General features: G+C 39.7%; 1 protein-coding gene across 7 annotated transcripts in view; it reads left to right on the forward strand.

The window, feature by feature from the left end:
- The first annotated feature begins 2,321 nt into the window (after positions 1–2,321).
- The window catches only part of WIPF3 (WAS/WASL interacting protein family member 3), a 38,171-nt gene continuing 15,682 nt past the window's right edge, over positions 2,322–24,810 (forward strand). For 2 of the 7 annotated variants that reach the window (XM_071429264.1, XM_071429270.1), the window contains exons 1-2: positions 2,322–2,463; positions 16,363–16,529. In XM_071429264.1, the coding sequence (XP_071285365.1) occupies positions 16,416–16,529 (114 nt within the window). In that variant the 5' untranslated portion in view covers positions 2,322–2,463; positions 16,363–16,415. Of the gene's footprint in view, positions 2,464–2,492; positions 2,781–2,839; positions 3,408–3,536; positions 3,994–7,906; positions 8,117–16,362; positions 16,530–24,810 lie in introns of those variants that run through there. The other 5 variants (XM_071429266.1, XM_071429267.1, XM_071429268.1 and 2 more) reach the window with 5 other exon arrangements.

Genomic DNA, 24,810 nt, shown 5'->3' on the forward strand with positions numbered 1-24,810 from the left:
CTCAACCTCAGAGACGTGTTCCCAACCTGTGACAAAACCCAAAATAACCCTTACAGTTGCTTGTGCAATGGTACCAAGGAACTACAGAGAACCAGCAGCCCAAGTCTAAGACACATACAGAGATTCTCTTTCTAAATAGATTGATGTATTGTTTGATTCATATTGAAAAGTATTTGTCAAGAGTAAAAATATAATTACTATACACAACATAATTTTTAGTAGTTATGCGGGCAGAATGTATGGAAAATAAAATTGCATTTATGGCTATGCATTGTAAAGCATATCAATGTTAGCTACAAATATGTTTGAGGCAAATTTTCAGTATGTAAAGCACTTCAAATAATCTTAAATTGGTAATGATAATAAAATCCAGGAAAGATAATAAAACCCCAGAAAAGCACATCCTATATGATAATGTAGGGTAAGTTTTGTCCCTGCTGCATTACCCTTTCTGTGATCTCAGATACAGCTGGGAGGAAGACAAGCAGGAGAGGAGGGGGAGGAGGATTACATGTGGACAACTAGAAGAAATGAGTGTTTCAGTGCACTGGCCTTCACAGAACTCCTTGAAGTTTGTCCAGAAGTCTTTGGCCTATTCCACTGCCATCAAGCGCTCCAGTACCTTCCTTCCAATTCAGCATTGTAAAGAAAAGGAAAGCACCTCTTTCCTTTTTCCTTTTCGTCTACATCTCCCAAAGACAAAACAGAAAGAGGAGACTTTCATAACTCCTAGGCATGCAATCCAGTAGGATTCTCTGAATAAAATATAATGTATGACAAGTTTCTGTACCTAGCCAAGAGGCAATGATACCTCCTGCAAGGTTTTAAATGTGGGCAAACTGTGTATCGCAGAAAAAGCTGATTGTTTCACACCAGACCAGTGTGCAACCTTTGTACTGGGTCAGTCCAGCCCCATAGGGTAGAAATGGTTGCTGCTGCAATGGTCAAATTCTGCAGAAATTATGTGGACCTTGTTGGAAAGTGAAAGAAATCAAATGAAAGAAACAGGACAAAACCAGTTTTTTTCCTACAGCTCTTGCAGCCTGTTCCTATGAAGTTCTTTTTCTATCTAATCCAAAAGGTGGACAAAGTTCATTTCAGCATTAGCAATCTAAAATCAAGTCTCAGCTGAGACTAATTTGCATGAATAATGAAAGCAGTTTTCAAGTGTGGTATTTTTTTTTTTTTAAAGTAAATGCTGATATTTTGATTTTTCTGGAGTGCTACCGAGGACCCTCTTGGCTTTGTTTTGTGCTTTGAAGTTCAAACTAGTGACCAGCTAGAAGTGGATTTAGTGCTCCCTGACCGCTGTGGAAGCAACTGAGGCAGATACTTAGGACTTAAAATTATTTCGTCCAGCAAGCAATCAAGAGGATATTTTCAGAATAATAAATCAAACTCACACATCTGGACAGACAGGACATGGAGATCTAGAGCATTGATTTTTATGCCCGTGCCCTGATGAGTAGAAGTGCCACAACAGCCCATTGTTGACTTTCCACCAATCTCAGGCTGACTTTGCCATCATTCAGGTCCAAGTGACATTGATTTGTCTGGACTGCTTTATGAGCAAGCAAGGCAATGAAAAACACCATTTTATATTTCTAAAGCTAAACAGGTGTTCCAGAGAAATCCAGTGAAGATGAGCCTGCCTCTCTGAAAACACCATCCAAAGGCTGCTGGGCAGACCAGAGCCCACACTATGATTTTTAAGTTAATTCATCAGCATCATCATCATTCTTGAGACACATGCACATGACAAACTCGGGGTGCCCCATTCCTCCAGCTATCTGGGAGGCTCCTCCACTGCAACTCCCTTGCCCTGGCAGAAACATGGAAGGCTCATTAGGGCAAGACCTTAATATTCCCATCTTAAAGCAGCCTTGGAATAAATCCAGAAGAAAACAAGATTTTTATTTTTTTTTCTCCTAGTGTGCAATCAGGGATACAAAAGCCAAGGGTGCCCAGCCAGCTCCAAGTGCAAGGCCCTCAGGGCACTGCAGTGAAGAAGTGGTTTGGCAGGTGGATGTGTTTGGGCAGGGGGACAGGGTAGTGCCATCTTTTTTCCGTGCCATGGGGCATTTTCCCACTGTGGCATCCACGTGGGCTTTCAAAAATAGCTTTGGCTCTGCCGAGGCACCAGCATGTGGGAGGGTGCGCCAGGCTGCAGCCGGACTTCACCCTCGCACCAAAGCCGCCGCGCTCCAGGGCTGGGGGTGGAAAGTGGGGCCCGCGGGTGGGTGGGCTGTGTATGTGTGTGCATGTGTGTTAAATTACTACTTTTAAAAATACACATTTATTTTTATTCCCTCATGAAGACCGGGGCGGGCTTTTCCCCCTCAGGATCCTAAGATCCCTGCCCTCCTTTCCCCGCCCCCGCCAGGGGAGACGGGCGGCCGCCGTACCTGGCGCCCTCTGCCCGGGAGGAGCCGCCCGGGCCCCGTCGGCAGCGGCGCCGAGCAGGTGGGCGCGGCGGGGGCGCGGGGCGGGGCTGGGGGTCCCCGGTGCCCCGGGCCCCCTCACAGCTCGGCCAGCCGAGAGCGCCGAGCGGGGGCGCGGCCGCCGCCTCCCCTCGGTCCCCGCTGGGGCCCGGGCCGGGGCTGGGGCTTCCCCGGTCCCGCGGGGTCAGAGACGACTCGGCGGGCAAATTTGGTGCCGCGGCTCGGCCCCGGCCCCGGGCAGCGTCTGGCCGGCGGGGCAGCGGGGCCACCGGGTGACCGCGACACCCGCGCCCCTGGGATGTGGGTGCTCCCGGCGGCGGAGGAGGAAGCGTGGCTGAGGTCAGGCACGGGCTGTGCGCGGTGCTGCTCCTCTGTTGTGTCAAGCAGAGGGCTGTTTTCCGGCGGCGGTGGATGACAAGAAGTTGTTGATTGTTTTTTTTTTTTTTTCCCAGTTCTCGTCATTGAAGTAGATGCGCTGGAATAGTTCAGCCGGGAAAGCGGGGCTTAGTGATTGTGAAAAGTACCGTGTATTAACTACTTATGTACATATTGGAGGGGGAATGCTGGAGGGATGTTGGAAAGAAGCTCTTAAAGGTTTAATAATAATTAACATGGATAAAATTGAGACTAAAATCTAGTGACTTTCGCATCAGCCTGCTAGTGCTAATTCAGAGTGACAGGGAATGTGTTGGTAAAGGGTAGCACTCGGATTTTTTATTTCTCTTTGGATATGCTCGGAGTTTGCAGAGACATAGAGATGATGGGTTATGTGACAGCCTGCATCTCTGGAGTCGGGAAGGGGGGCTGGGTTTGTGTCGCTCAAGAAATTCAGGAGTTTGAGAATAGGGAGGACACATGAGACCTGCGTGCCTTTGTTTTGTTTGGTTCTGAAAGTGGAATATCACTAAGCGAGGTTTCTGAAAGATAGCAAAGTAAGTCTGATTTGGGAGAAGAATCTGATATAAGGTAAAGTTTGATGATTTCTGCGCCGAACAGTCTTGGGGTGGTCTGGATTTCTGGGCTAAAGTCTGCAAGTGCTCCTGCTGATTCAGACAGTGACATATTGCTGAAATTGCGATAGCAGTGATACCTGTTACTGTGCACGCTGCATGAATCAAGTCGTTGAACTGCTTCCTGATACAATCAGTGTTTTCAGTTTCTCCTTCTGTGTATGCGGTGCAAGTTCCTGTTTATTTCACAACGTGTGTTTGTATCTTTGTTAACATCTTCAGTTCGCGTGCTTTGTACTGAAGGACAAGCCATAGGGCAGATGATCAAGGAAGTGAATGCAACTTTACTGCGTGATGGCAGTCGGAGCTGGGACACTTGTTAGGCACTTGTGTGCGTGGGGATGGTTCCCGTTCACTGCGTGAAGCTGTGACCCAAAGCATGTCCCGGCTGGAATGCGCAGGCGGTGCTGCCACCCACGGCTCGTACGGGACAGTGCCCTGCGTGCAGTGGAAAGGTTGAGTCTGCTTTGCTGGCAGGTACCGGCTTCCATGTGCAAGATAACATATGAGGAGCTCGGTGTGGGACACTTAGAGCAGCTTGCGTAAGTGTGGTTTTTTAATTGATAGACTGCTTTGGCTGTTTTGCTGAAAATAATGATGGCAAAATCTGGGTTAGACTCATAACCAGAAAGAATGCTGTGGGAGTTGATGTTTTTCCTGGACCAGATGCAGGTTACGGAATGGGGCTTGCAATTGAAGTATGAAACTTTTTTTATTTGTCTTTTTTTAATAAAGGATGTATATTCTCTAAAGACAGGGGTGTATAAATAGTTTGACCAGCTTTGCATACAGACTTTGGTTGCTTAGGGGCAGATGCAATGTTTAATTCATTAACTGCAGTGCTCAAGTTATTGCTGGTTTGGATCTATGCCTGAAAATAATTGAGATGCACTTGAAATTCAGATTCTATGATTGTACTGTACTGGAAAGGGCAACATATGACTGTATTTATCAAATCATGTAGTATAATACAAAGTGACTTCCTCTTTTTTTCTCTCATTCTTTCCTCACCTATAAGAGGAAATATATATAAATAAAGATCCTGTGACATCTCAATTTCTGTTACTGCAGTATGGGAATTCACAATGTTTGGAGTCTGTCCATAATGACTACTAAATCTGAACTTGCAGAAAGTACTTGGATAGTTGGGTTTTTAACAGTAAATCAAAACATAGCACTGTCACATCTCAGCAGTCACACCATAAAAGTCAGCACTGTTTGTAGAATGTTGTTTGTCCTAACAGGATATAGCCAGATGCTAATAGTTATTAGCATTATTATCTTTGTACTTAGTCATTTTATTGCTTGATGAGGTCTGTATTTTGGGAAACTCATTGTCCTCTGAAAAGAAGACCTTGAACAGAAAATAATATCTTAGTCATAACAAATAGAAAAATATTTGCACATTTTAAGAGACAGATGTTGAGAACTCCAAAGCAGAATAACACAATTTACTATTTTACATCTAAAAAAAACCACTTATATTAAGTATTAAAAAGTTTAGTATTAATATTTTAAAATATTTTAGCTCCAAAGAGAAGCAAAACAGGGAAAAGACTGATATGAAATCTCTTTGTTTATAAGTCATAACTCACCTATAATAATTATTTTTTCAGACACATTTGCTTTTGTGGAAGCTTTTCTTCTCTGACTGGGACTAGTTCTGTTCAGTCATGCGAAGTAGGTGAGACTGGACAGGCTCAGCTCAGCTTTCTTGCCCTGTTAGTTACTGATCCTGCATGTGTGTGAGCATCTGCTGCATTATTATGTGGGTATTTTATGCAGTTCATTGAAGTTCTAATAAACGAGATCACACATGAAAAGTTGAAGCTCTGGGGAAAATGATGCTAGACTCTGCTGCACCAGAATAAAAATTCCCATCTTCTTCAGAGTGTAGATGAATTAAGTATCTAAATAAACATAGCAATCAAGTGAGATACCCAGTCAAGTCTTTTATCTAGAAGTCTTTAGTACTCACATTACACTGACTTACCAGTGGCTGCTATGCAGTTTTGAGATGCAGCTTTCTGGGCTGCCTTTAACACTGTTCTTACAGATCTTCCTCAATTAGTCTATGTTCTTACACAAAGTAGTTACTGTCTTTCTGAGACTGAAGCTTTCTGAAAATGGGCATGTAGTAGCAAACCTTAATGGTACTTCACAGTTGCTTTTTTATCTGTGGTCATTCTGCATCAGGGTTGTCTGGTGGCTACATAGCCAGGATGAACAAAGATATAAAGAGTGCTATATTTGCAAACAGAATAAAACGTCCTTGGGGCTTCCAGACTGGAAAGAAACTGTATTTTCAGGCAAAATTATATTTTTTTGAATACACCCACCTTAATTTGACTTCTGAGTATTATGAAGTGAACTCATTCAGTATTACATACATGACAGCTGTAAAGCTGCCTTTTGATTGCTTTGAAAGAATGTAAAACAGCTGAAGGATTTCCACAAGATGCAAAAAGCATGTTTTCATGCCATGGTAATTGAAACAACAGCTGAAACGGATTTCACTACCAGAAATATCTCTCTCTCAAGTAAGGTCATGCATGGAGAGCCTAATTCTTCTTTGCATTGACCCTGTGTCATCTTTCCCTGTTGTTACAAATAGATAGATAACTCTCTGTAGTGTGAATGGTGTCACTCTGCAGCTAGCCCAGGCAGAGCAGAGCAACATAGCAGCTATGCTATAGCTACAGGGTAAGTGCTAAAGTGAAAAGTGGGGGGAAACTGGGCCAAAAGTCCCTACACAATTAAGTTCTCTAAGCATAAGAACAGAAAATTCAGCATGAAAGCGCTTGCTCAGTCCTGACCCTGCTCTTACAAGTGTCCAAGAAAACTAAACAAAGTGTGTCTGCTCTGCAGCTTCTGTGTAATGGATATTCTATATCCTCCATTTACCCTGGTGGCAACTGCCGTGCCTGCCTTGACAAATGGATGTGTTGGCTGGAAATTTACAGTGCTTCTGCTTCATTCATAAGAGAGGGGTAAAATGAAGGAAGTGAATGAATGGGTTTAGAGATAGTAACCCCTTTGTGTTGCTGCCTTTCACAAGCCATGCACAGGTCTGTAAATGACTGCTCTACCATTTAACTTCTAGTTACTATATCATGTTTTCCTCTTTTCATTATAAGTAACAAAAAAAAAAAAAAGAAAAAAGAGGAGGACAGAATATAGTACTGCAGTCACAAAGGAGGTCTTGGGGTGTTTTGTTCCTCTTTTGTACCCTGTATTGTTTTAAAGCTATTATGTTCCTGCTTTCCTAACTGGCATAGTTACGTGTGAGAGAAAAATATGTATGCAGCAGCACTACTGATGTGTATAAAATAGTCCTGGCAGGTTTTTGGCTTTTGTCCAAGTCAGTTACACATTTTTATATGCTAAAGAAGAAAATAAATAACACTGTCTGTTCAAAATCTGTGTATCTGCTGTGTTAGTTGAGTAGACATGTAAAGAAAATCATAAGCATAAAAGGCAAGACTGGCTTATATACCAGGAAAACAGACTGGGGTTTTGGCAATTTATTTTCAGAGGGAATGTTTGCTTCTCTTGGGGATATGTAAATTACTGCAAAAATATCTGTCAGATTCTGCCCAGGATTTGGATAGAAAGTTGCTTTTATTGGTCAGTTGCGTGAGTGTGAACAGCTTAACATGTTAGTGATGTTACTTCTGTTGCTGCAGATCATATATCCTGGAATATTTTCAGAGTTAAACCCTAAAGAACTGATCTCACTTCTACTGAAAACAAAGGAAAATTTGGCAATATAAAAATAAGAGATGGATTAGCCCCTAAATTAGTAAATTGGCAGAGGGGGTGGGGAATATCTGTGTAAGGTACTGTGTGAGTGATAGATGTGGGGCCTAACAGGGCATTTAATGCAGAATGAAAGCCTTTTTTAGCCTTGAAATGACTAAGTAGCAAGGAAATTATGCAAAAGCGGATTGTACAAAATATCCTTGGATCAAGTGATCATGAGTTTACATTGACTTAACAGTAGGATAAATTATGCAGTCCCATGTGGGGGTACTTGGGTTTGCTCTGAACAGACTGTACCAAGAGCTGCAAAGGCCTGGAGTAGTTGCAAAATGAGTATGCTGTGGTTACTTCTCTCCTTTCCTCTGCACAGACTGTTTGACCTGCTTGTTTTTCTCCAATACTTCAATCTTCTATCCAATCCATCAGGTGGAGCTTAGTTCATCTGCACTAATATTTACCAGTTCTAGTCAGGATGTACATCCTCATATCTCCTAGAATCACATTTTCTGGGTTTTTTCAGAGCTGGATCAGCCTAGCTCTGCATATCTTCTGATTTTCTCAGTACTAGTAGCCTGTGCTGAACCTTTAGTATCATCCTGCAGAGTTACTTAATTTTACTCCATGTGCAGTGTTTCTTTCCCCAGGGCAGACAACTGTACCTTTTAAATTAAATGCCTCTTCTTGCCTTGCCTTGCCTCAACAGCAGGCAAAAGGTGCAGTGAATGGTGACAAGGGCAAAGAAAGTGAAGAGTGGGAATGGAGAGACTGGTAAACCACTAGGAAAGGGGAGAAATATTCACAAAGTGAAGTAAAGAAAGAGGATGGGCCAGATCCAGGCTGGTTAATGTGAAAGCTGAAGGCCAAAACCAGCATAAAACTTGACACCAGGATTCATGGAAACAAGTGAGTCCTCATCTTTAGCCTGCTTGGTCTGATGGTAGCAGATACTGATTGCTCTGCAAGTATACTTGGGAGCTGTTCAAAGAAAACCACTTTTCTCCTTTGTGCCTATGAAAGATACAAATGCAAAAAAAAATTTCTATTGCCATTTAATCACTAGAATAATTTTCCTTATTCATCAGGCAGCAAAGCTAGTTGAGTATTTTTGAATCCCTGATGTTCGTTGCTTATGCCATGTGTACAGGTACGTATCAATCACAATTTCCTCTCTAAATATAATGCCTTTCCCAGGGAATTACCAGTGAGGACCTTTCATAAGTCAAAGGGCTGAAACTTCAATTTAATAAACTCATATTGTTTTTCTCTCAGCACTTTGTTTTATTAGCAATTCAGAACTAGGCCTACAAATCAAAACATCTTTTATCAGGAAAATTTTTTTGTTGCAGTTGCAAATGACTGCAATTTGCTGTTCCTTGTACAAAGTAAAATCATTGTCCTGAGTAAATGGATGTAAGATTGGAGCTAGGTACTTTGTGCACTTCCTTTAAAAACAGCTAACAATTTTCTGTACAGGAAAGATATTTACACCTTTATGCACATAGGCAGTTTGATCTCAGCTTTGATGCTTAAGGGAGAATAAGAACATATTACATATTATTTTTTCAGAACAATGAGCTAGTTAAAATAACAAAAATGCAATGTTATGGTAGCATAGCAAGGCTTTCTTAATAACATAAGAGTTTATAGTTATGTACTTGTACTTATGGAAGCCTTACCCTGGTGTAAAGAACATCTGAGATAAGCTATCAATTATGTCAGTAAAATGGGACAGCAGCTTCAACAGGATTGACAGAAAAGGGCATGAAAGTGAGAATGAATGTTCAGAAGTTATAGTTTAATTTTTTTAGGCCATTAGGGCTAACATTTTTACCACTGGAATAGAAATTAAGTAATCACAATTTCACTGAAAACTGGAATCAAAGTTTCCCATTCTTTCTTTGAGGTGAGGATTTCCCTGACAACTTATTCCTGCAGGTGACCAGATCATTATGTTTTACATCCCTTGTGAAAGGCAATTCTCCTTAGCACATACAGTGACCACAGTCCATGCTGGGGCCTAAACTGTATTGTAGGAAAGCATAGTGCATGTTGAATTGCAAAATTTATTCTTCTTGCATTGCCAGTATTAGACTGTTTCTTAAGCTGATAGCTATAAGCCTGACATGACATGCATGCAGGTTTCTATAAATTTATCATTTCAAGATGTAAAGCTGTGAAAATCAGAGCTCTGATAAAATATCATGTGTTTGAAAGTGGAAATTTCAGAATTATTTAGGAACTGGATTTTTAAAGTCCTCTAGTCTTCCAATACCCATATTTGCAAATTCTTTTCACTTGACTGGCAGTTTAAAACAAGGTTTGAGCTGTCTGTAGCAAATATAGAAGAGCAAGATGCTGAATACTGCCTTGTTTGCATTTTCCATTTTGATGCTAGCTACTTAATTGGAAAGCAAAACTTTCTTCTCTTAAAGGAATTGGTTAAACAATGTTTGGAAATTTTTTTTGTAGAAACCATTCTGTGTACAAGTGTACTTTTCAAATAACTCTGTATTATAAAAATGATAGTCATTATATGAATAACTATAAAGGAATAGTTCATTAATAATTATGTGAAAACCTACAATTTGCAGCTTCTTAGCAGAGGCTGCAAAATTTGCAGATGTTAACCTGAAACATCAAATTACCTCTACAGAGAGAGATCAAGCGCTGCTCACACTGATACTTTTGAGGAGTATAAGAGTAAACAGTTGTCTTCAGAATGTGGCTGTGACCTTGAATGTCTACTGAGCTGCACTTTCTTTAGCTTAGGCCAATGATTAACTTTGCTAATGGCTGTATATCAAATTCACCATTGTTTGTATAGCTGGCAGTGAAACAAGCCATGTCTGTCTTTGTGTGGATGATGCAGTATTAATTTCAAGGAAACCCTTTGTATAAATTGTTTCCTTTGAAAAGTTATGTCTTTGTGCAAGTCCTAATTACTTCTAATTTACCTTATTTGTCTTTGGGCTCTCTAACTTCAGGTTAACACTACTACAGGCACAACATATTTCTTCTTGGTATGTGTTGTTCTTTTCTCTTAGTCCTTATTTAAAAGAGGATGATGAATTCTCTTATTCTGCTGCCTTACAATCAGTCTTCTCTGACAGATCCCCATGGAGCAGAGGAAGCTACACCCTGAAATAGTCATATGTAGGGATGTGAAGTCATCTGTGCAGCTTTGCCTCTGAAGGGAGGTTTGTCAGGACATAGCACTGTAATTTCTGGCCTCAGCACCACAGGGAACCCAGCAGAGATCTGCCCACAGCACACACGGAAGCAAGGCGTCTTCAAATTCCTGTAGTCTCTGCTGGGTCAGCCCTGGACAGTTGGTGGCAATTTTATCAGGCATCTGACAGAATAAGAGTCATGCTGGGCTTTTTTCAGGCAGAAAGGGGAAGCAGCCCTTAACTGCATTAGGCCTGGTGGAAATAGTCCAAGCTAAGGAGAACTTACAGTCCTTGGCTTAAATTCAGGATGCTGTTACGTGCTGTGAGACAGTCCTACAGACCCTGTAGAAGACAAATGCTGCTTAGAAGTGTTTCATCAGGTATTTAATGGAGAAAGAGCCCTTCCTTAAAGTTTGCACATTGCAATGGAATTGAAAAAGTCGGATTCTGCCTTAAGTTGCAGTGATGTAAATGGTGACTGAGAGCAGTAATTTCTCTCAAGTTTTACACAATTTCTCTCAAGTTTTACACAATTCTGATGTACAACTGTTAGATGGTGGAAGGCTGGAGTTTTCTTAGTCAGCTGTGGGAATATACATGTGAAAGTCTTAATATATATAAGATGGGTATGTGTATGGTATTTGCCTTCCTGCTGTAAATGAAGATTCTAACAGTTTGACACTTCTACACAGTTCTTAAATGTCTCAAATGCAGCAGAGGCTGAATTATTTTGTGAATGGGGTTATCATTGTAGGGTGAAAAAGAGACATGATATTCAGAGGCTTTACCTTGATTCTTTCTTGTTGGACTCTCTAAACACAAAACATCATTCACACTCTCAAGAAAAGAAAAAAAAAAACAGTAGCATCGAATGCTTAAATATTAAATGGTTTAAATGGTTTGATTATCTTAAAATTAGAATCTAGACCAGCTCTTTCCAAACAGAAGATTTTTCCAGGTCTTTTCCAGTTGTGTGATAGTGACAGCAGGAAAGTTGATCTGTGTAACACTGTTCTCTGTTTTAATCTTCCCTGTATCTGCATGTGTTTGACTGTCTTTAAAAGATCTGTGGAGATCTCATACCAGTGATTTAAGCTATTCTTCAGTGATGTTTCACAGGAGCAAATGAGCAATTTGCTAATTAAACAATTATGCTAATTGTCTACCTTTGAGATCATGAAAGTTGAGCAGATGCTTATTGATGCTGTTTTTTCACAGGTAATTTTGAAATTATTTGACTTTTCTGTTGAAATATAAGGGCTTAAAAGCTATAATTCAAAACAGTACGGTTTATCAGAAAATCATACTTGATTATATAAAAGTTGTTTAAAAGGTAAAAACATCTTGTGGTCTACTCTTTTTCTTAAGTTTTTAATCAAGAAAGCAAGACAAATACTATAGATAAGCTCTCCTGCACACCATTGAAATATCTCTCTCAGCTTTTCCTTTGAAGGAAGAAAACCTGTACATTTCCCCAAAGGTGAATTACCTACTTCAGGGTGTGCAGCTGCAGTAATTGCAAATCCAGTAGTAATGAATCTGTTATTTTGCAATCCTTTCTCCAATTTGGTTATAAGGGTCAGATTTTCAATTCCAACTGTGTTGTTTCATGTTAATGACTATACCACCTAAAGACCTAGGGACACTGGCCATTTAAAAATACCCCTATTTAGAGTAATTTTAGTACATAAATGCATATTGTGCACATTTAAATAATTGTGATTTTTTTTTCCTCTGTCTTTTCCCCTTCTAGATATTGTACTAAATAAAAGGTACAGCTGTTTCGTGCCTTCCCTTTCTTTGATGGGTGAAGGCATTTTAGAATAGTTTTTGCAGGCATACCTGTGGTGGTTCTGCTGGATGTCAGTGTGGCAGGAGACATGTGAGCTGCTGTCCAAAATCCACTGTTTCTTACTGTGGATTTCTGCTCCCAGCAGGCTTTTGTTTTAGTGTGAGCCCTGCACTGAGGTTGTGGCAGTGATGCTTCAGGAGACCTTTGGGAAGCGCTTGGATCAGAGTTTGTGCATGTCTGGTAGCTGAATAAAGTGAGATCAAAGCTACAGAAAAGCTTAGGCAGAGGTTTTGAGTTTCCCACAGGCAAATCCAGCACAAGATTGAGCGAGCAGTTCATGAAGAAGAAAGATCTGCACCTCCTCTGTCTTGTCTGACACTTCAGATTAAATTCTGGGTGAAGGCTTTATTTGGGCCTTCAGAAATCTGGAGCTTGAGTTCTTACATTGATGACTGCAGACTTGTTCTTTAACCCAGCTGCTATTCAAGCACATGCGGTGAGAACACGCAAAGAACAAGCTGTGACACCTGAAATTACCAGGTTCAAAATTTTCCTTACCAACAGAACAAAAAAAGGCCAATTGTTTTGAGATCAGAGAAGAGTAATAATGTTCTCTGACTGATGAAAAGTTCACTGCCTTGTGAGAAGTAAAACAACTCCAAAAGTATAACAAGTCCTTGCAATTGTACTTTTGAATTACAGTGCTTATATTCCACAAAGCTGATGCAGAGCAGTAGGAGAAACCATTTTGCTTGGAACAAGGTAGAGTCATCTGCAGTGGAGTGCAAATGGGATCAAATTAGAGAAGGAGAAATTAGGCTGCGTGTCAGGCAATCTGAACTAAAAGAGTTATTTGACTGGGAAAGAGCTTCCCAAGGGAAATAATAAAAGCCACATTATTAGGGACACCTAAAATTAGACTTCAGAAAGCACTAGAAAAAAAATGTACAACCTTGCTTTGGTAGGGAAGTGGACTAGAAAAGGCAGGGTTTTGGATTTTCTTCTCTTTTTTTTGTTTGCAATAAATTCTATAATTGTTGGGCTCAATTCTCTTCTGTGATATTTAAGTCAAGGTAAGATTTACATTGCTTCTTGCCTTAGGAAACTGAGGTTAAACAAAACATATAGGCTTCTACCCTCCAGTTTGCCAGCCTTTTGAACTTTATCTTTTTATTTCTGTCCCTCAGGGATAGTTCAGACCCCTCTCTTCCAATTATAGATATGCATATTTAGAGGAGTGGAGAAAGGGCACATGTGCCTTAAGGATCCTTTGTAGCATTTCCCTCTTACCTGGCTCTTACCAGACACTGCAACTGATCAATATGATACTCCTTTTTTTGGTTTTAATTCAGAGTTTATTTTGATTGTTATGTGGAAATCCATAAACTTGGCATGTTCTGAAGTTACTGTGTGAAATTACTGACCATGGGTTTTATGGTTATATATATATATATATATGTATGTATGTATGTGTACATGTTTGAGTATATATGTATATATAATATAGTGAGGGGAGAGGCAAATGAAATGTAGCCTTTAACCAAGGAACAGAGGCCTCCAAGTAATGTGTTGAAATGTTGCAGCCTTCTCCGTAATTGTCTTTCAATACAGTCCATGTGATATTGCTGCAGTAATACAAAGGAGTTAATCATAGCCAATCCTACATATTAAAAAGTGTAGATTGTGCAGTCATGACTAAATGTTAAGAGCCAATTGTTTTTTATTGTACATTAGCTTGAAGATTCACTGTCTACTTGTGAGATGGCAGTGCTCCTTTCAAAGCCTCTATGGTTCTTCATTGTGTAGGCATTACCCTGTAATAGTTCTGGTATAAAACCATGAGTTTTAATGTGCACCAAAAGCATGCCAAGGTCAGGGCATTGAGCCTCCAAATTTGTGGTAAGAGACTAAAGAAGGCATGTCAGCAGGATTTTCTGAAAGGTGGTTCGTTTGTAGAGGGTTTGAAAAAACATGAGAGGAAAGCTATATGGTGCCTCCAGTATTTAATTCAAGGGCTATGTGTTAGAGCCTCACAGAATGCATCTAGCCCTGATGCCACTGGACAGGAGTATATGGGAGTGGGATATATGGTGAACAACTTTCTCTGCTCTGAATTTTGGGTTGTAGTTTCTACACAGTTTCTAGTCCTTGAATTTAGGCTGCATCATTTGTAGGAACAAGTGCTGGGGCAGGGACTGGTGGAGAGGCAGCTAGAAAAGTCATCTGATGGCATTTCAGACTGTGACTTTTAAATAGCAGGAGCTGATTCCCATTTCCTTTCTCCTACTGCTACTTGCCTCCGATGTGCTCTACCTCCTGCTGCCATTCATGTGGTCTGCCACAGGAGCGTGGGTTGTATTTTTTTTTTCTTAATTTGACTAAGAGCATATTTCCCATTCTAAATCCTTAATGAAGACAAAAGGCCTGTATTGCAGGGTAGGAAGATACTAACCCGAAACATATTATTAGCTGGGAAGACTCATTCTCCTTATGTCCATGTTTTTGAATGGTTTAATTGAGGAAAAGAGATATCTTCTGATGATGGGTTTTTGAATAGGGCAACAATGCGGGTGGAATGATGGAGATGCTGTGATGCCAGCTTTCTTGGAAAGCTTCATTAAGAGATTATTAAAGTGATTGTAACTGATTCTGTTACAGATCAGGGTGCTTTGATCAGCCAGCCCTTTGCATAGCAATCTTTCAAGGGAGAAAATGAGTGTTTCAGAGGCTCTGCATGTTTAATTTTGACTGATCTCTCATTAAGTATTTTACAAGATAGAAAAGGAGAAAAATACTCCAACATTATTGGGATATTGTTCATGTACACTGGCTAGGAAGTGAACAAGTCTGCATATACATTTTTATTTCACTGACTCTTCCGAGCTAACCCTCTAGCAAAACAGCCAGATATTCCACTCAAGATTCTAACTTGCCTCATTTCTATGTTATCTTCTCTCCTGAACTTTTCCAGTTTTAACTGTCATGCCTCCTCCCTACACAGATGATTCTGTAAAAGCATGTTTTTAAAAAGGAAGGGGAACAGGTTCTGGGAATTGTGGTCTTTTTAACTTAACATCAATTTCTAGTAAAACATTAAAATGTGAAAAATGTTTCTAAGACCTTTCAGGAGTCAGGGAAACAAATTATGACCTAGAGAGATGTATAAAGAGTAAACATGAGAAACCAATGTAATTTCTTGTTAAGATAAAGCCTTGCAGAAAGAAAAGAAAAGCATATTACATATTTTGTGTTATTGTAGGGCTTTTGACACTGTTTCATATGACTTTATGAAGAGTATCAGAAAATAATCATGACATCATGGATGTAGAACAAGATGTAAAACTAGATGTGTTTGGATCCTTTATCCAAGTGTCACTATCAAAAGAAGATTTCAAGCATAGCTTGCATAGGCCTCTCCTTGGCATTGCCTGTACTTTCATTTGCAACTTTACTAATGAAATACAGGGGTTTCTTGTTAACTTTAATGATGACTGAGTCATGCTGAGGGCATGGTTAGGTATGAAAATCAGTGAATGATGCACTGTCATTCTACAAAAGATCTTTTTTAAAAAGAAAAGCATATAGCTTTTGTTGGAAGATATGTGCCTTTTTGTCAGTGTATTACTAAAGAATTGTGAAAATTGACATTTAAAAATGGCAAGAAAACACTTGACTTTAACACTTGAGATGTCTGGTCCTTGATATTATATAATTTGGTAATTGAAGCATTAATTTGCAGAATTATTTATTTATTATTAAATCATGAGGAACTTAAAAAGTCCTTTACTCTCTCCTTAGAGCAGCAAACCTCTGGCTTAAAGTCAACTGAGGTCTGGTCCCAGCAGGAGTGTCTACATGTGGTCAACTGTGATTTGTTCTCTGCAGAACTGCATCTCAGGGCTATGGGCTAGGTTAAGGCAAGATGTAATAGTTGGACAGGCTAGCATCTATGCATTTGGTACTCATGGCACTGGTCCAGATCCGTGAGCTTGTTCTTTAGATGTGTGTTGTCATCATAACTGTAATGAGGCTGCTCATGCTGTACTTTTGGAAGCAGTGCAGTATAAAAGTCTTCACTCTGCTGAGAGCTAGATATTTTGGCCGATCTTCAGCTTGCAGTGTATAAACACATTGCTCTCTGTTTTTCTTTTTATTCTTCCACTTTTCCTCCCTTCCTTCTCCTCAAGGACATAGACTGGCAATATTTTTCACAACTGGGTGAAGCTAGAAATCCGAGCAGATGCCTGTGCCACCGCCGCCGCCGCCACCTCCTCCTCCACCACCTCCACCACCACCTTCTGGAGGGCCCCCTCCACCACCACCTTCAGGAGGGCCCCCTCCACCACCACCACTGGTAAGATTGACTTTTCATTTCTGTGTGCAAAAGCTTAGCTGTAGTAGTCAGCTCAGAGCCCACAGGGTTTTGGCATGGATATTCATAGCAAGTATCTGGGGCAGATGTTTGTTTTGCTGGCACTGATTCTGTTCATTACAGCAGTGATCTCCAAAGTGGGGTGTGTGAGATGATCCATTGGTATGTGGGATGAAAATACTGCAACTTCAGTCATACATGTGTATATTTTATAAAGAAATAAACCTATGTGTTTTGGGGTGCATGCTCAACAATTTTGTTACTGCTAGGAGTGCATGATCAAAAGGTTTTGAGATGAATAGAGTGCATATGGTGAGAATTTAGCATTTGTGAATACTTTTCCAGCCAAAGGGAATTCATTTTTGTATTGGTAATGGTACAGATGGTAAGTACTAATTTCTTCCTCCTTTTTCTTACAGCTCCTATTAAGACTCACAGTGTTCAGCTGTACATTTTGCCCTTTCTAGCACACGGTGTCTTCCTGGGGATACAGCACAATATTCTTCTGTACATGTGCAGGAACAATTACAGCTTGTAGCAGATCATTACTGTGTGTGTCATGAAGTAGAACATGTGCCTTGCCAGCATGTTTGCAATAAGAGGAGGATGCTCTGGGTGAACTTTCAGGGTATTACATTTCCATACCTTCACAATCAATTATTGTACCTATTGTAAAACCTGTTTAAGTAATTCCTTGAATTCTGCGATCAGTTGGTCATAACCTGTTTCTGCATTGAAATTCTTAGACTTTTTTTGAAAAAGCAGAACCTGGCACGGTTTGTTCAAGTCATAAAATCTCCCCCGACGTTTTTTTCATACATTTTTCCGTCACTGCTGTGGTTATTTGCAGAGTATGTTACACTGTGTAGCAAAACAGTACATGGTACTTAAAATGTACTTAAAATGTACTTCAAGTTTATTTTTTTAAGAACTACATTTCTCTGTTGCATTCCTTGGCATTTCTGCCAGTTTTGTTCCCAGGAAGGTTGGTTGATTTTGTTTGGTATTGTTCATAATGCTCTTATTTTATGGGTTTTTTTCCAGAAGGAGGTTTCTTTGCAAGTTTCTTTCTGCTACTTTACAGGCTGAACAATTTTGTAAAATTCCCCATGAGTTGTGGAGATGAAGAGGAGGAGGATAAAGACAGCAAATCAAATAAGCAGTGTTTGATTCTTTTCAGCATTCAGCTTCAACTTTGGCACCAGGAGCAGTGTTTCCAATTAGCAATTCTTCTGGGCTGGTACACAACCTATACTTAGATGCTGAAATAAGTGGGCTGCATATTGTGAGCAGCTTAGTGCTCACAACTGCAATTAAAGTCAACAGAAGCTACAAATGTTCTTATCCTAATAAATTTAGATCAGACAAGTATCTAGAGACATTTTTAGACTCCTCTAACATACACCAATTATAAATGACTTGAGAAAGCTAAAAGGACCCCTAAGGATCATTATGAACAAGTTTAGGATTTTTTGTTTCCGCTTCTCTTTTCTGACAACTAAACCCACTCCCGTGGTAGGGTTTTGATACAAGAAGGCTTGTTTTCATATTGTAGTTGGATCATTCTGTTTCAAATGGGTGGTCTCTGTATAAGACATGCAGAATTTTGAGTCAGCTCCATCTTGGTGACATGATACATACTAGATGTGTTTCTAGTTATTGTCTGATATTGAAGCTTTGCTTTTAATAAGTCTTGATACTAAAAAGAGTATCAACACAAATAATTAATAAAATAGCGTGGTAGGACATTGGTTTTTCTGCAACAGCAAAATTACTTTTCCCTGTCAAAACTGAATGAGAGACGGGATCAGGAATCTGCCTGGTGAGTTCAGCAGAAGCACAGAGTAGGAGGCTGCTCTCCAGCTGGTGCCAAGTTACAGAGTAAAACCTTATAGTTGGGGAGTCTTAAGAAACTTGCTACAGACCCTATTTTCTTTTACTGGAAAGCCCTTTTCTAGAAATTGGCATTTGTCTTTTACAGTTGCTAATCTGCCCAGCTGTTGTTACAGCTGCTAGATCTACAGTTGGGGATGGAAGAAGGAAGAATTTTTACAGGCATATAGCTTTAAGGAAAACCTTCAAAGCAAGTAAGTTATTATTTGGCCAACAGCTGGAGAAGTTCCAAAGTAAACAGCACAGTGATTTTTATTATACTGGTATGATTAAATTGGAGTAAGATTTGCATGTCAGCAATTAAAAGTTAGGTTTTAATTTTACTATTGATATGCGGGTGAGCCACTAGTTTAATTTATGTGATTTATGTTAAAAGAAAAATGTCTGTGTGTAGGTGGGGGTTTTAGAACTTGTAGTTTTTCATGATGCTATTGCAGGGGTACCATGAGAACCATACTTGCCCCTGCTTTCACTATCAAGAGATTTTTAGCAGAAATAGTCATCACATTATGTTTTCTCTGCACATTTTCTTTGCTAATATTGTGAGCCTTGATCCCAAATAATTTTGCAGTCCTTACTTCGTGGAAATTCTAATCACTGTTGGCACATAGCTTTTTTGTCCTGTTGACTCTTAAGGCAGAAGAAACTTCCTTCCTAGTGCTTTTTGGCCTTATCCCTACTGTTTTCTAAGACTTTTGCACTTGCTGATATTCTGTAAGTACTTGTACTGAATTTTGTTCACAAAAGTTGTTACAAGACAATACAAAGTGATTTGGTATTTAAGACATGCTAAGAGCCACCTGTACCCAACAGCCAAAAAATCTACTGGCTGTTAGACCAAACTTAAAAGGAAACAAATTGCTGGATTTCTCAGGAGGGAATGGTGGGATGTCTGCTGTAGCAGATGCAGGTGGCTGAGTCAAAATGCAAATACATCTAATTAGATTAATTGACCATGTCTTCAAATGCCTACCTTCTGGGGGTCATAGAGATGAGAGGGGTGAGTAGGCAGAATAAAACTATGCCCTGATGTATTTTCTGGCACTGGATTATAGAATTCAATTCTCTTTATGTTCCCTTTTCCTCTATACCTTAACAAAGCACAGTTACACAGGAGGATTTTTCTAAAGCTCTTTTAGTTTATCGGCATGCCATGTAAGGTAGGGTTTTTTAATAGTTTTTGTTGGTGGTCTTGGGGAAGAGGTTGGTAGTTTTGGGGTTTTTTTAAAGCTTTCTGCTCATGAAAAATTTAATTTTATTCCCAATCTATTTCTTTTACCAGTCCTGCCTTTAACTTGGCATATGAGGCAACCAGGTTAGTTTTGGCTTGTCACATTTTCTGGAGTATGTGTCACTACTGAGACGATTAAAATTTTTCTCTACTTAATTTCCCAAGAAAAGGATCAAGAGAGAATTTTGCTTTGATAAACGCTGTTCACTTATTACATGCAGTGAAGGCAGCTTACTGCTGTGTGGCCTCTGTATATATGAATTTGTAATGTTAAGATCAGTCATCACCTATTAAAATGTTAATATTGGAGGAAGTGTGGATGTGTAGCAGCCCTGCTGGGTTGTGCCTTACTCAGAGATGTTTGTTTAATGATTCATATGTTTGTGGAGTTTAAGAAAATACTTCTGTTCTCTTTAGAATTGTTATGAATAAAGTTTTAGCATAGAAATTAACCCCCAAAATCACAATGGACCAGATGATTAAAGCTCATAAAGTAGCATCAGGTGTTTATTTGCTGCCTTGTGGCACACTAGAAACAAGGATAGCAGAAGGCGAAAGTAATATGCTTACTTTGGTGATAGAAATGTGAACCTTGAAACAATGATGAATGCTAGAATAGCATTTGGATTAAGCATAATAATTGCCTCATCCTTATTTAGTTAAAAATTTTTAAAAATTAAAAACAGAATTACTGTTGTAGATAAACCTGTCAGTGTTTACCAAGTTTTTTATTCTTTTCTTATTTTCTACTCTGTAATAAAAAACTCAGAAAAGCAATTTCTCATTATATAATGTTATGATAAAATACTGATTTACACAGAAGGATTTCAAAGGTTGAGAAAAACATTACCTGATAGTTTCCCTTGGGGGGATGTTTTTCCCCTCCTTCATGCAGTTGTTAGATTGAAAACCTTGCTGCGCTGTTTCCTTCAGCTTCTCAAGAAATTCAGAGAGCTACAGTGTTCATCTGAAGTTGTGTGGGAGTTGGTTTTGCTCCTCTGACATTTAGCACTACTGTTCTTTGGAAAGAGAACAAACAGCATATGTAAAACATCTTGGCTGAAGATAATGATGATTTATGGTATTTTGATTTGGTCTTACCAAATATAGTATGAGTGAATGTGCACATATGAGCACTCATATGCATAAATTTTTGGTCATGCTTGCTAATTATTTATTGTAAAAATTAAAGTAATCTCTCAAGTTTCTATTCAGACCTCTAGACATGCGAGTGTAATACTGAAAGAACAGCATTGTGCATGGTGCCAATAGCAAAATAGTTAGGAATGTGTTTATTAAAATTTTATCTGAGCTGCAAGATCATATTTAGTACTTTGTCATGGAGCCTAGGGAGATATTAAAGCACAATATTTATTGCTAATAGGTAAAACACACTGGAGTGAGGGAAAGTGCAGGCTTGGAAATCTTGTTGGTGACTGATCACACAGACTGTGCTGAGGGCTGGACAAAGCACAGCTGAAATTCAGGATACTGATGTATAGTGTTTTAATAATATACCATGTCTCACACCATCTGCTTTCATAAAGAAGTGAGAGTGAATCATGTAGAAAAAAAAATACTGTATCTTTGATCTTTGGTTTATTTGACTTAATTTTCAGCTGTTGGAAAATTGGGATTGCATAGCTGTGGTGTCTCAAAGTGTTGCTGCTGTAGCTTTCTGTATTTCTGGTCAAGAAATACAGAAAGAGTAAGTGGGAGCTGTGAAATGTGGTAAAGATGAAAAAAAACCATAAATACTAGACTGTCATTGCTCTGTTTCATCTGGACAGGTAGAGGGACATGGATTGCATATGGTTCCTAGCTGCTAATCTTCTTGAACGCTTCACTTGAGAACTCTTATGTCCCCATTTTAAATGTATTTAGAGAATGTTCTGCAGGTTTCTTCATAATGTCATATGTCTGAATGGAATGGAATGCATTTGAAGAGCATTCTTTCTCTTCGTTTTTCATCTGTATAATATACAAGTATGGAAATTGCAGAGTGGATTTACCAGCTGTAAATGATCGAGCCCAGGTACCAGAAGCACCCTAGCTGCAGACAACTAATAGGTTAATTTACCATTCTAACCACAAGGTAATAATGCCCTTAATACCCCATCTCTAGTGTATGCAGTGGCTACATATTAAATTCCATCTGTCAATTAATATTATACTTTTAGCCTTTTAATTAAAAGAGAGCTCAAAATTATAGCAACGCTTGAGTAGGACTTCTCTGAATGGCTGGAAGGTGAGAGTGCAAGAAATGCCAATTTCTCGTTGTTCTCTCTTGGGTTAACCATAATTTTGTGTGGATGCTAAAAGGATTTTTAGAATGATCAGTAGCTTCTGCACAGGTAACTGGGTATGAGAAATAGCCTAGTGTTCTTAGAGATTAAATTGTGGTGTGTATAGGTTGTTACCCGCTGACGTTTTTGTTGCCACTACTCATGGTATCCCTTGTCATTCTGGGGAGTCTGCAATGGTAGACAGAGAGAATAAACAGTGCTAGTGTCACCAGCCCCCATGGCAATGTTTTCAGCCTTGTGCTGTTTGACATTTTCATTGCAATGCCAGGCCCTCAGATTTTCTTGTTTATGTAAGAGTTTTCCCTTTCTTTTCATTGATGCAGAGGCTATCATGGGACTTTGAATCACAAAAGTTTAGAAATCAAAAAATGAAGTCCAAAATTAGCTTTTGAAGCCAGTCTCAGGGTATTTTTGGTATTTGACTTGTGATCTTTCTGGACTGCTGGGAAACACTTTGAGTAGTTTAAATTTTTTACTGCCTTAATTTTGGTGGCTTCTGTTACTGCATGTTTTCTTTTAGTACAAGAATAGTCAGAATTTACATTTAAAATGTGGGTGTCAGAAAGTTAAATACCTACAGAAAAGCTCAGCAGGTACAAATGATCCTACTTATTCTGTTGCATTTTTTGTATTCAGGTACAGAAATCTAGCAACCCACGCTGAAAAACCTTAAGTGCACCCTAGTGAATAACCCCCCTGCTCCATTTAAGGCAGGAGCAATTGAACCCTTTAGTATACAAGATTTTATATTATCTGATACAGTGGTGCTAGCATAAGGGAAAGAGGGTTTCTTGGGTGCAGTGGCATTGATTCCTGGTGGTATTTAAAATGAGCACTGGGAACATAGATTTAGAAGAAAGTTGTTCCTGCTATGCTGGGTTTTGTGTTCTGTTCCCTGCCATTGTGTGTGGTGGTTGCTTTAAGCAGGTGCAGAGCAGGCACCAGGCTCTGCTAACACTGAAAGGCCTCACTGCTTGGGACTAAAGCCAGGACTAGGCGGTGGCTGGAGTGCCAGGAAGAGATTCATAACAACTTCTGCACTACTTCCCTAGCTGGGAGCTGAGAAACAAGGTCGGGGTAGACTCAGCCTATCTAAGTACACACATTGCTCAATGACCTTTTCAACCTGGCAGGCTCAGACTGCAGAACTTTGTGCCGTGGAGACTGAGATCATGGGTAGTCAGTACTGAGCTGGGTGTAGGTGGAATTGTCAAGTGCTAGTCCTGTCATTCTGTTGAAACAATAATTTCATAAGCTGCCAGGAAGCAATTTGGCAGGTTCCCTCATGTGGGTTCCCTCAGAAAAGTTGGCTGGAGAGTGACCCCTTGCATGGGAAGCATTTGAAGCTCAGCTTGCTAGAAGGCTGAGAGAGTGCCATGTTTGCCCAGGCAGACCAGGTGCCAAGAATTAATTAGTTTTGTCCTATGCCACACAGCAGAAACACAGAAATGGCTCTGATGTTGCAAATGACTGTGCAGGTAGAGTCTTGCACTGTGGTGAGGTCTCCCATAATTAAAAAGCTTTAAATTAGAGGTCAGCACTCTCTTGTGAACAGAACCAAAACTGTCAGGTACCAGATCTCCCAAGCTTGTTTAGAAACAAGCAGTTAAAAATATTTAAAATAAAAGAAGACATCTACTTTGTTGTTGAGACTTGTTAGATTTTTCCTTAAACTGGAAGGTGGGGGTTATTTTGATTATTTTATTTTGTATTTGACAGTGCACGTGTGAAACCATACCTGATGCATATGTAATGAAAATACAAGAAGGATGACGATGTTTTTCTCTATGATACTCCATTGTGTTGTGATGAAATAATAAACTGAGTTTATTATTTTAATAAGCTCCTTCTTTTTGTTGCTACTGCTTTTCTTGGCACATTCCTGGTGGAGACTTAGCTGCTGGTTTGAGAATTCTTTGTAAAAGCAATGCTCTTGCCTGCTGGGCAAACTGTTTCTGCTGCAAATGTAAAATCATTAATTCCTGGCATAATTTTAGACTAGTAATAGTGGATTGATCTTGGAATCAAGTTCCAAATTCCTCTGGGGTTTCAGATTTCATGCTGAGCTACAATTGGATAGATGACTTTTATAATCCTGTGCAATGTCAAGGAAAACATGCTGGTCAGTTTACACTGAGATTTCTGGTCAACTTCCATGTTTTACTTTGTTCCAAAAGAACTTCATTCTTTTAATAAAAAGTTATGACATTGTAGTTTGTTAGACTGTACTGGCATCTTACTGGCAATATTACTTTTTTCTGTCAGTTCTGCTTTTGGAAAGGATGCACTCTTTGAGGAGCTGAATTTGTTTAAATACCTTAGTCCTGATGGTTACAGAAATCTCCTTATGGAACACTTGTGGTCAGCAGCTTGTGGTTAAGTGGAAGGAAGGTACAGAGTAGATTGCTTGCAAGCAGGTCTCCCCTGTTCTTGGTCCACTCTTTTTTATCATCAGTGGTCCCAGAAGGGTATTTTAACAGACTCATGCTCTTTGAGGCCCCTTACTCAAGGGCTCTGCCCTTCCAGACTGTTGTGAGCACCAATCCAGTGCCTGGCTTTCTTTCAAAGGAGTAGGAGAGATTTATGGCCGGATGGGGACCCAGTCATCATCTCTCCCTTCATTCTCCCCTGCTTGGAAAGTCTTGTGGTGCCATATGGGTAGTAAGAACATTCATCATCCTTCCTCAGATGATTTACCAACCACAAACAAGCTGTGTTTTTCTTTCCTATTCTCAGCTATCTCTGACATGACGCACGTACTGCATTAGGCAGCCAGCTTCACCTTTTTTGTCCTCTTTCCTGAAAAATCTGTATTTGTTTACACCAGAATTTT

This window comes from Agelaius tricolor, unplaced genomic scaffold, assembly GCF_023055355.1.
Source record: "Agelaius tricolor isolate 1412-34295 unplaced genomic scaffold, bAgeTri1.0.p SCAF_6, whole genome shotgun sequence".
Classification (NCBI taxonomy): Eukaryota; Metazoa; Chordata; class Aves; order Passeriformes; family Icteridae; genus Agelaius; species Agelaius tricolor.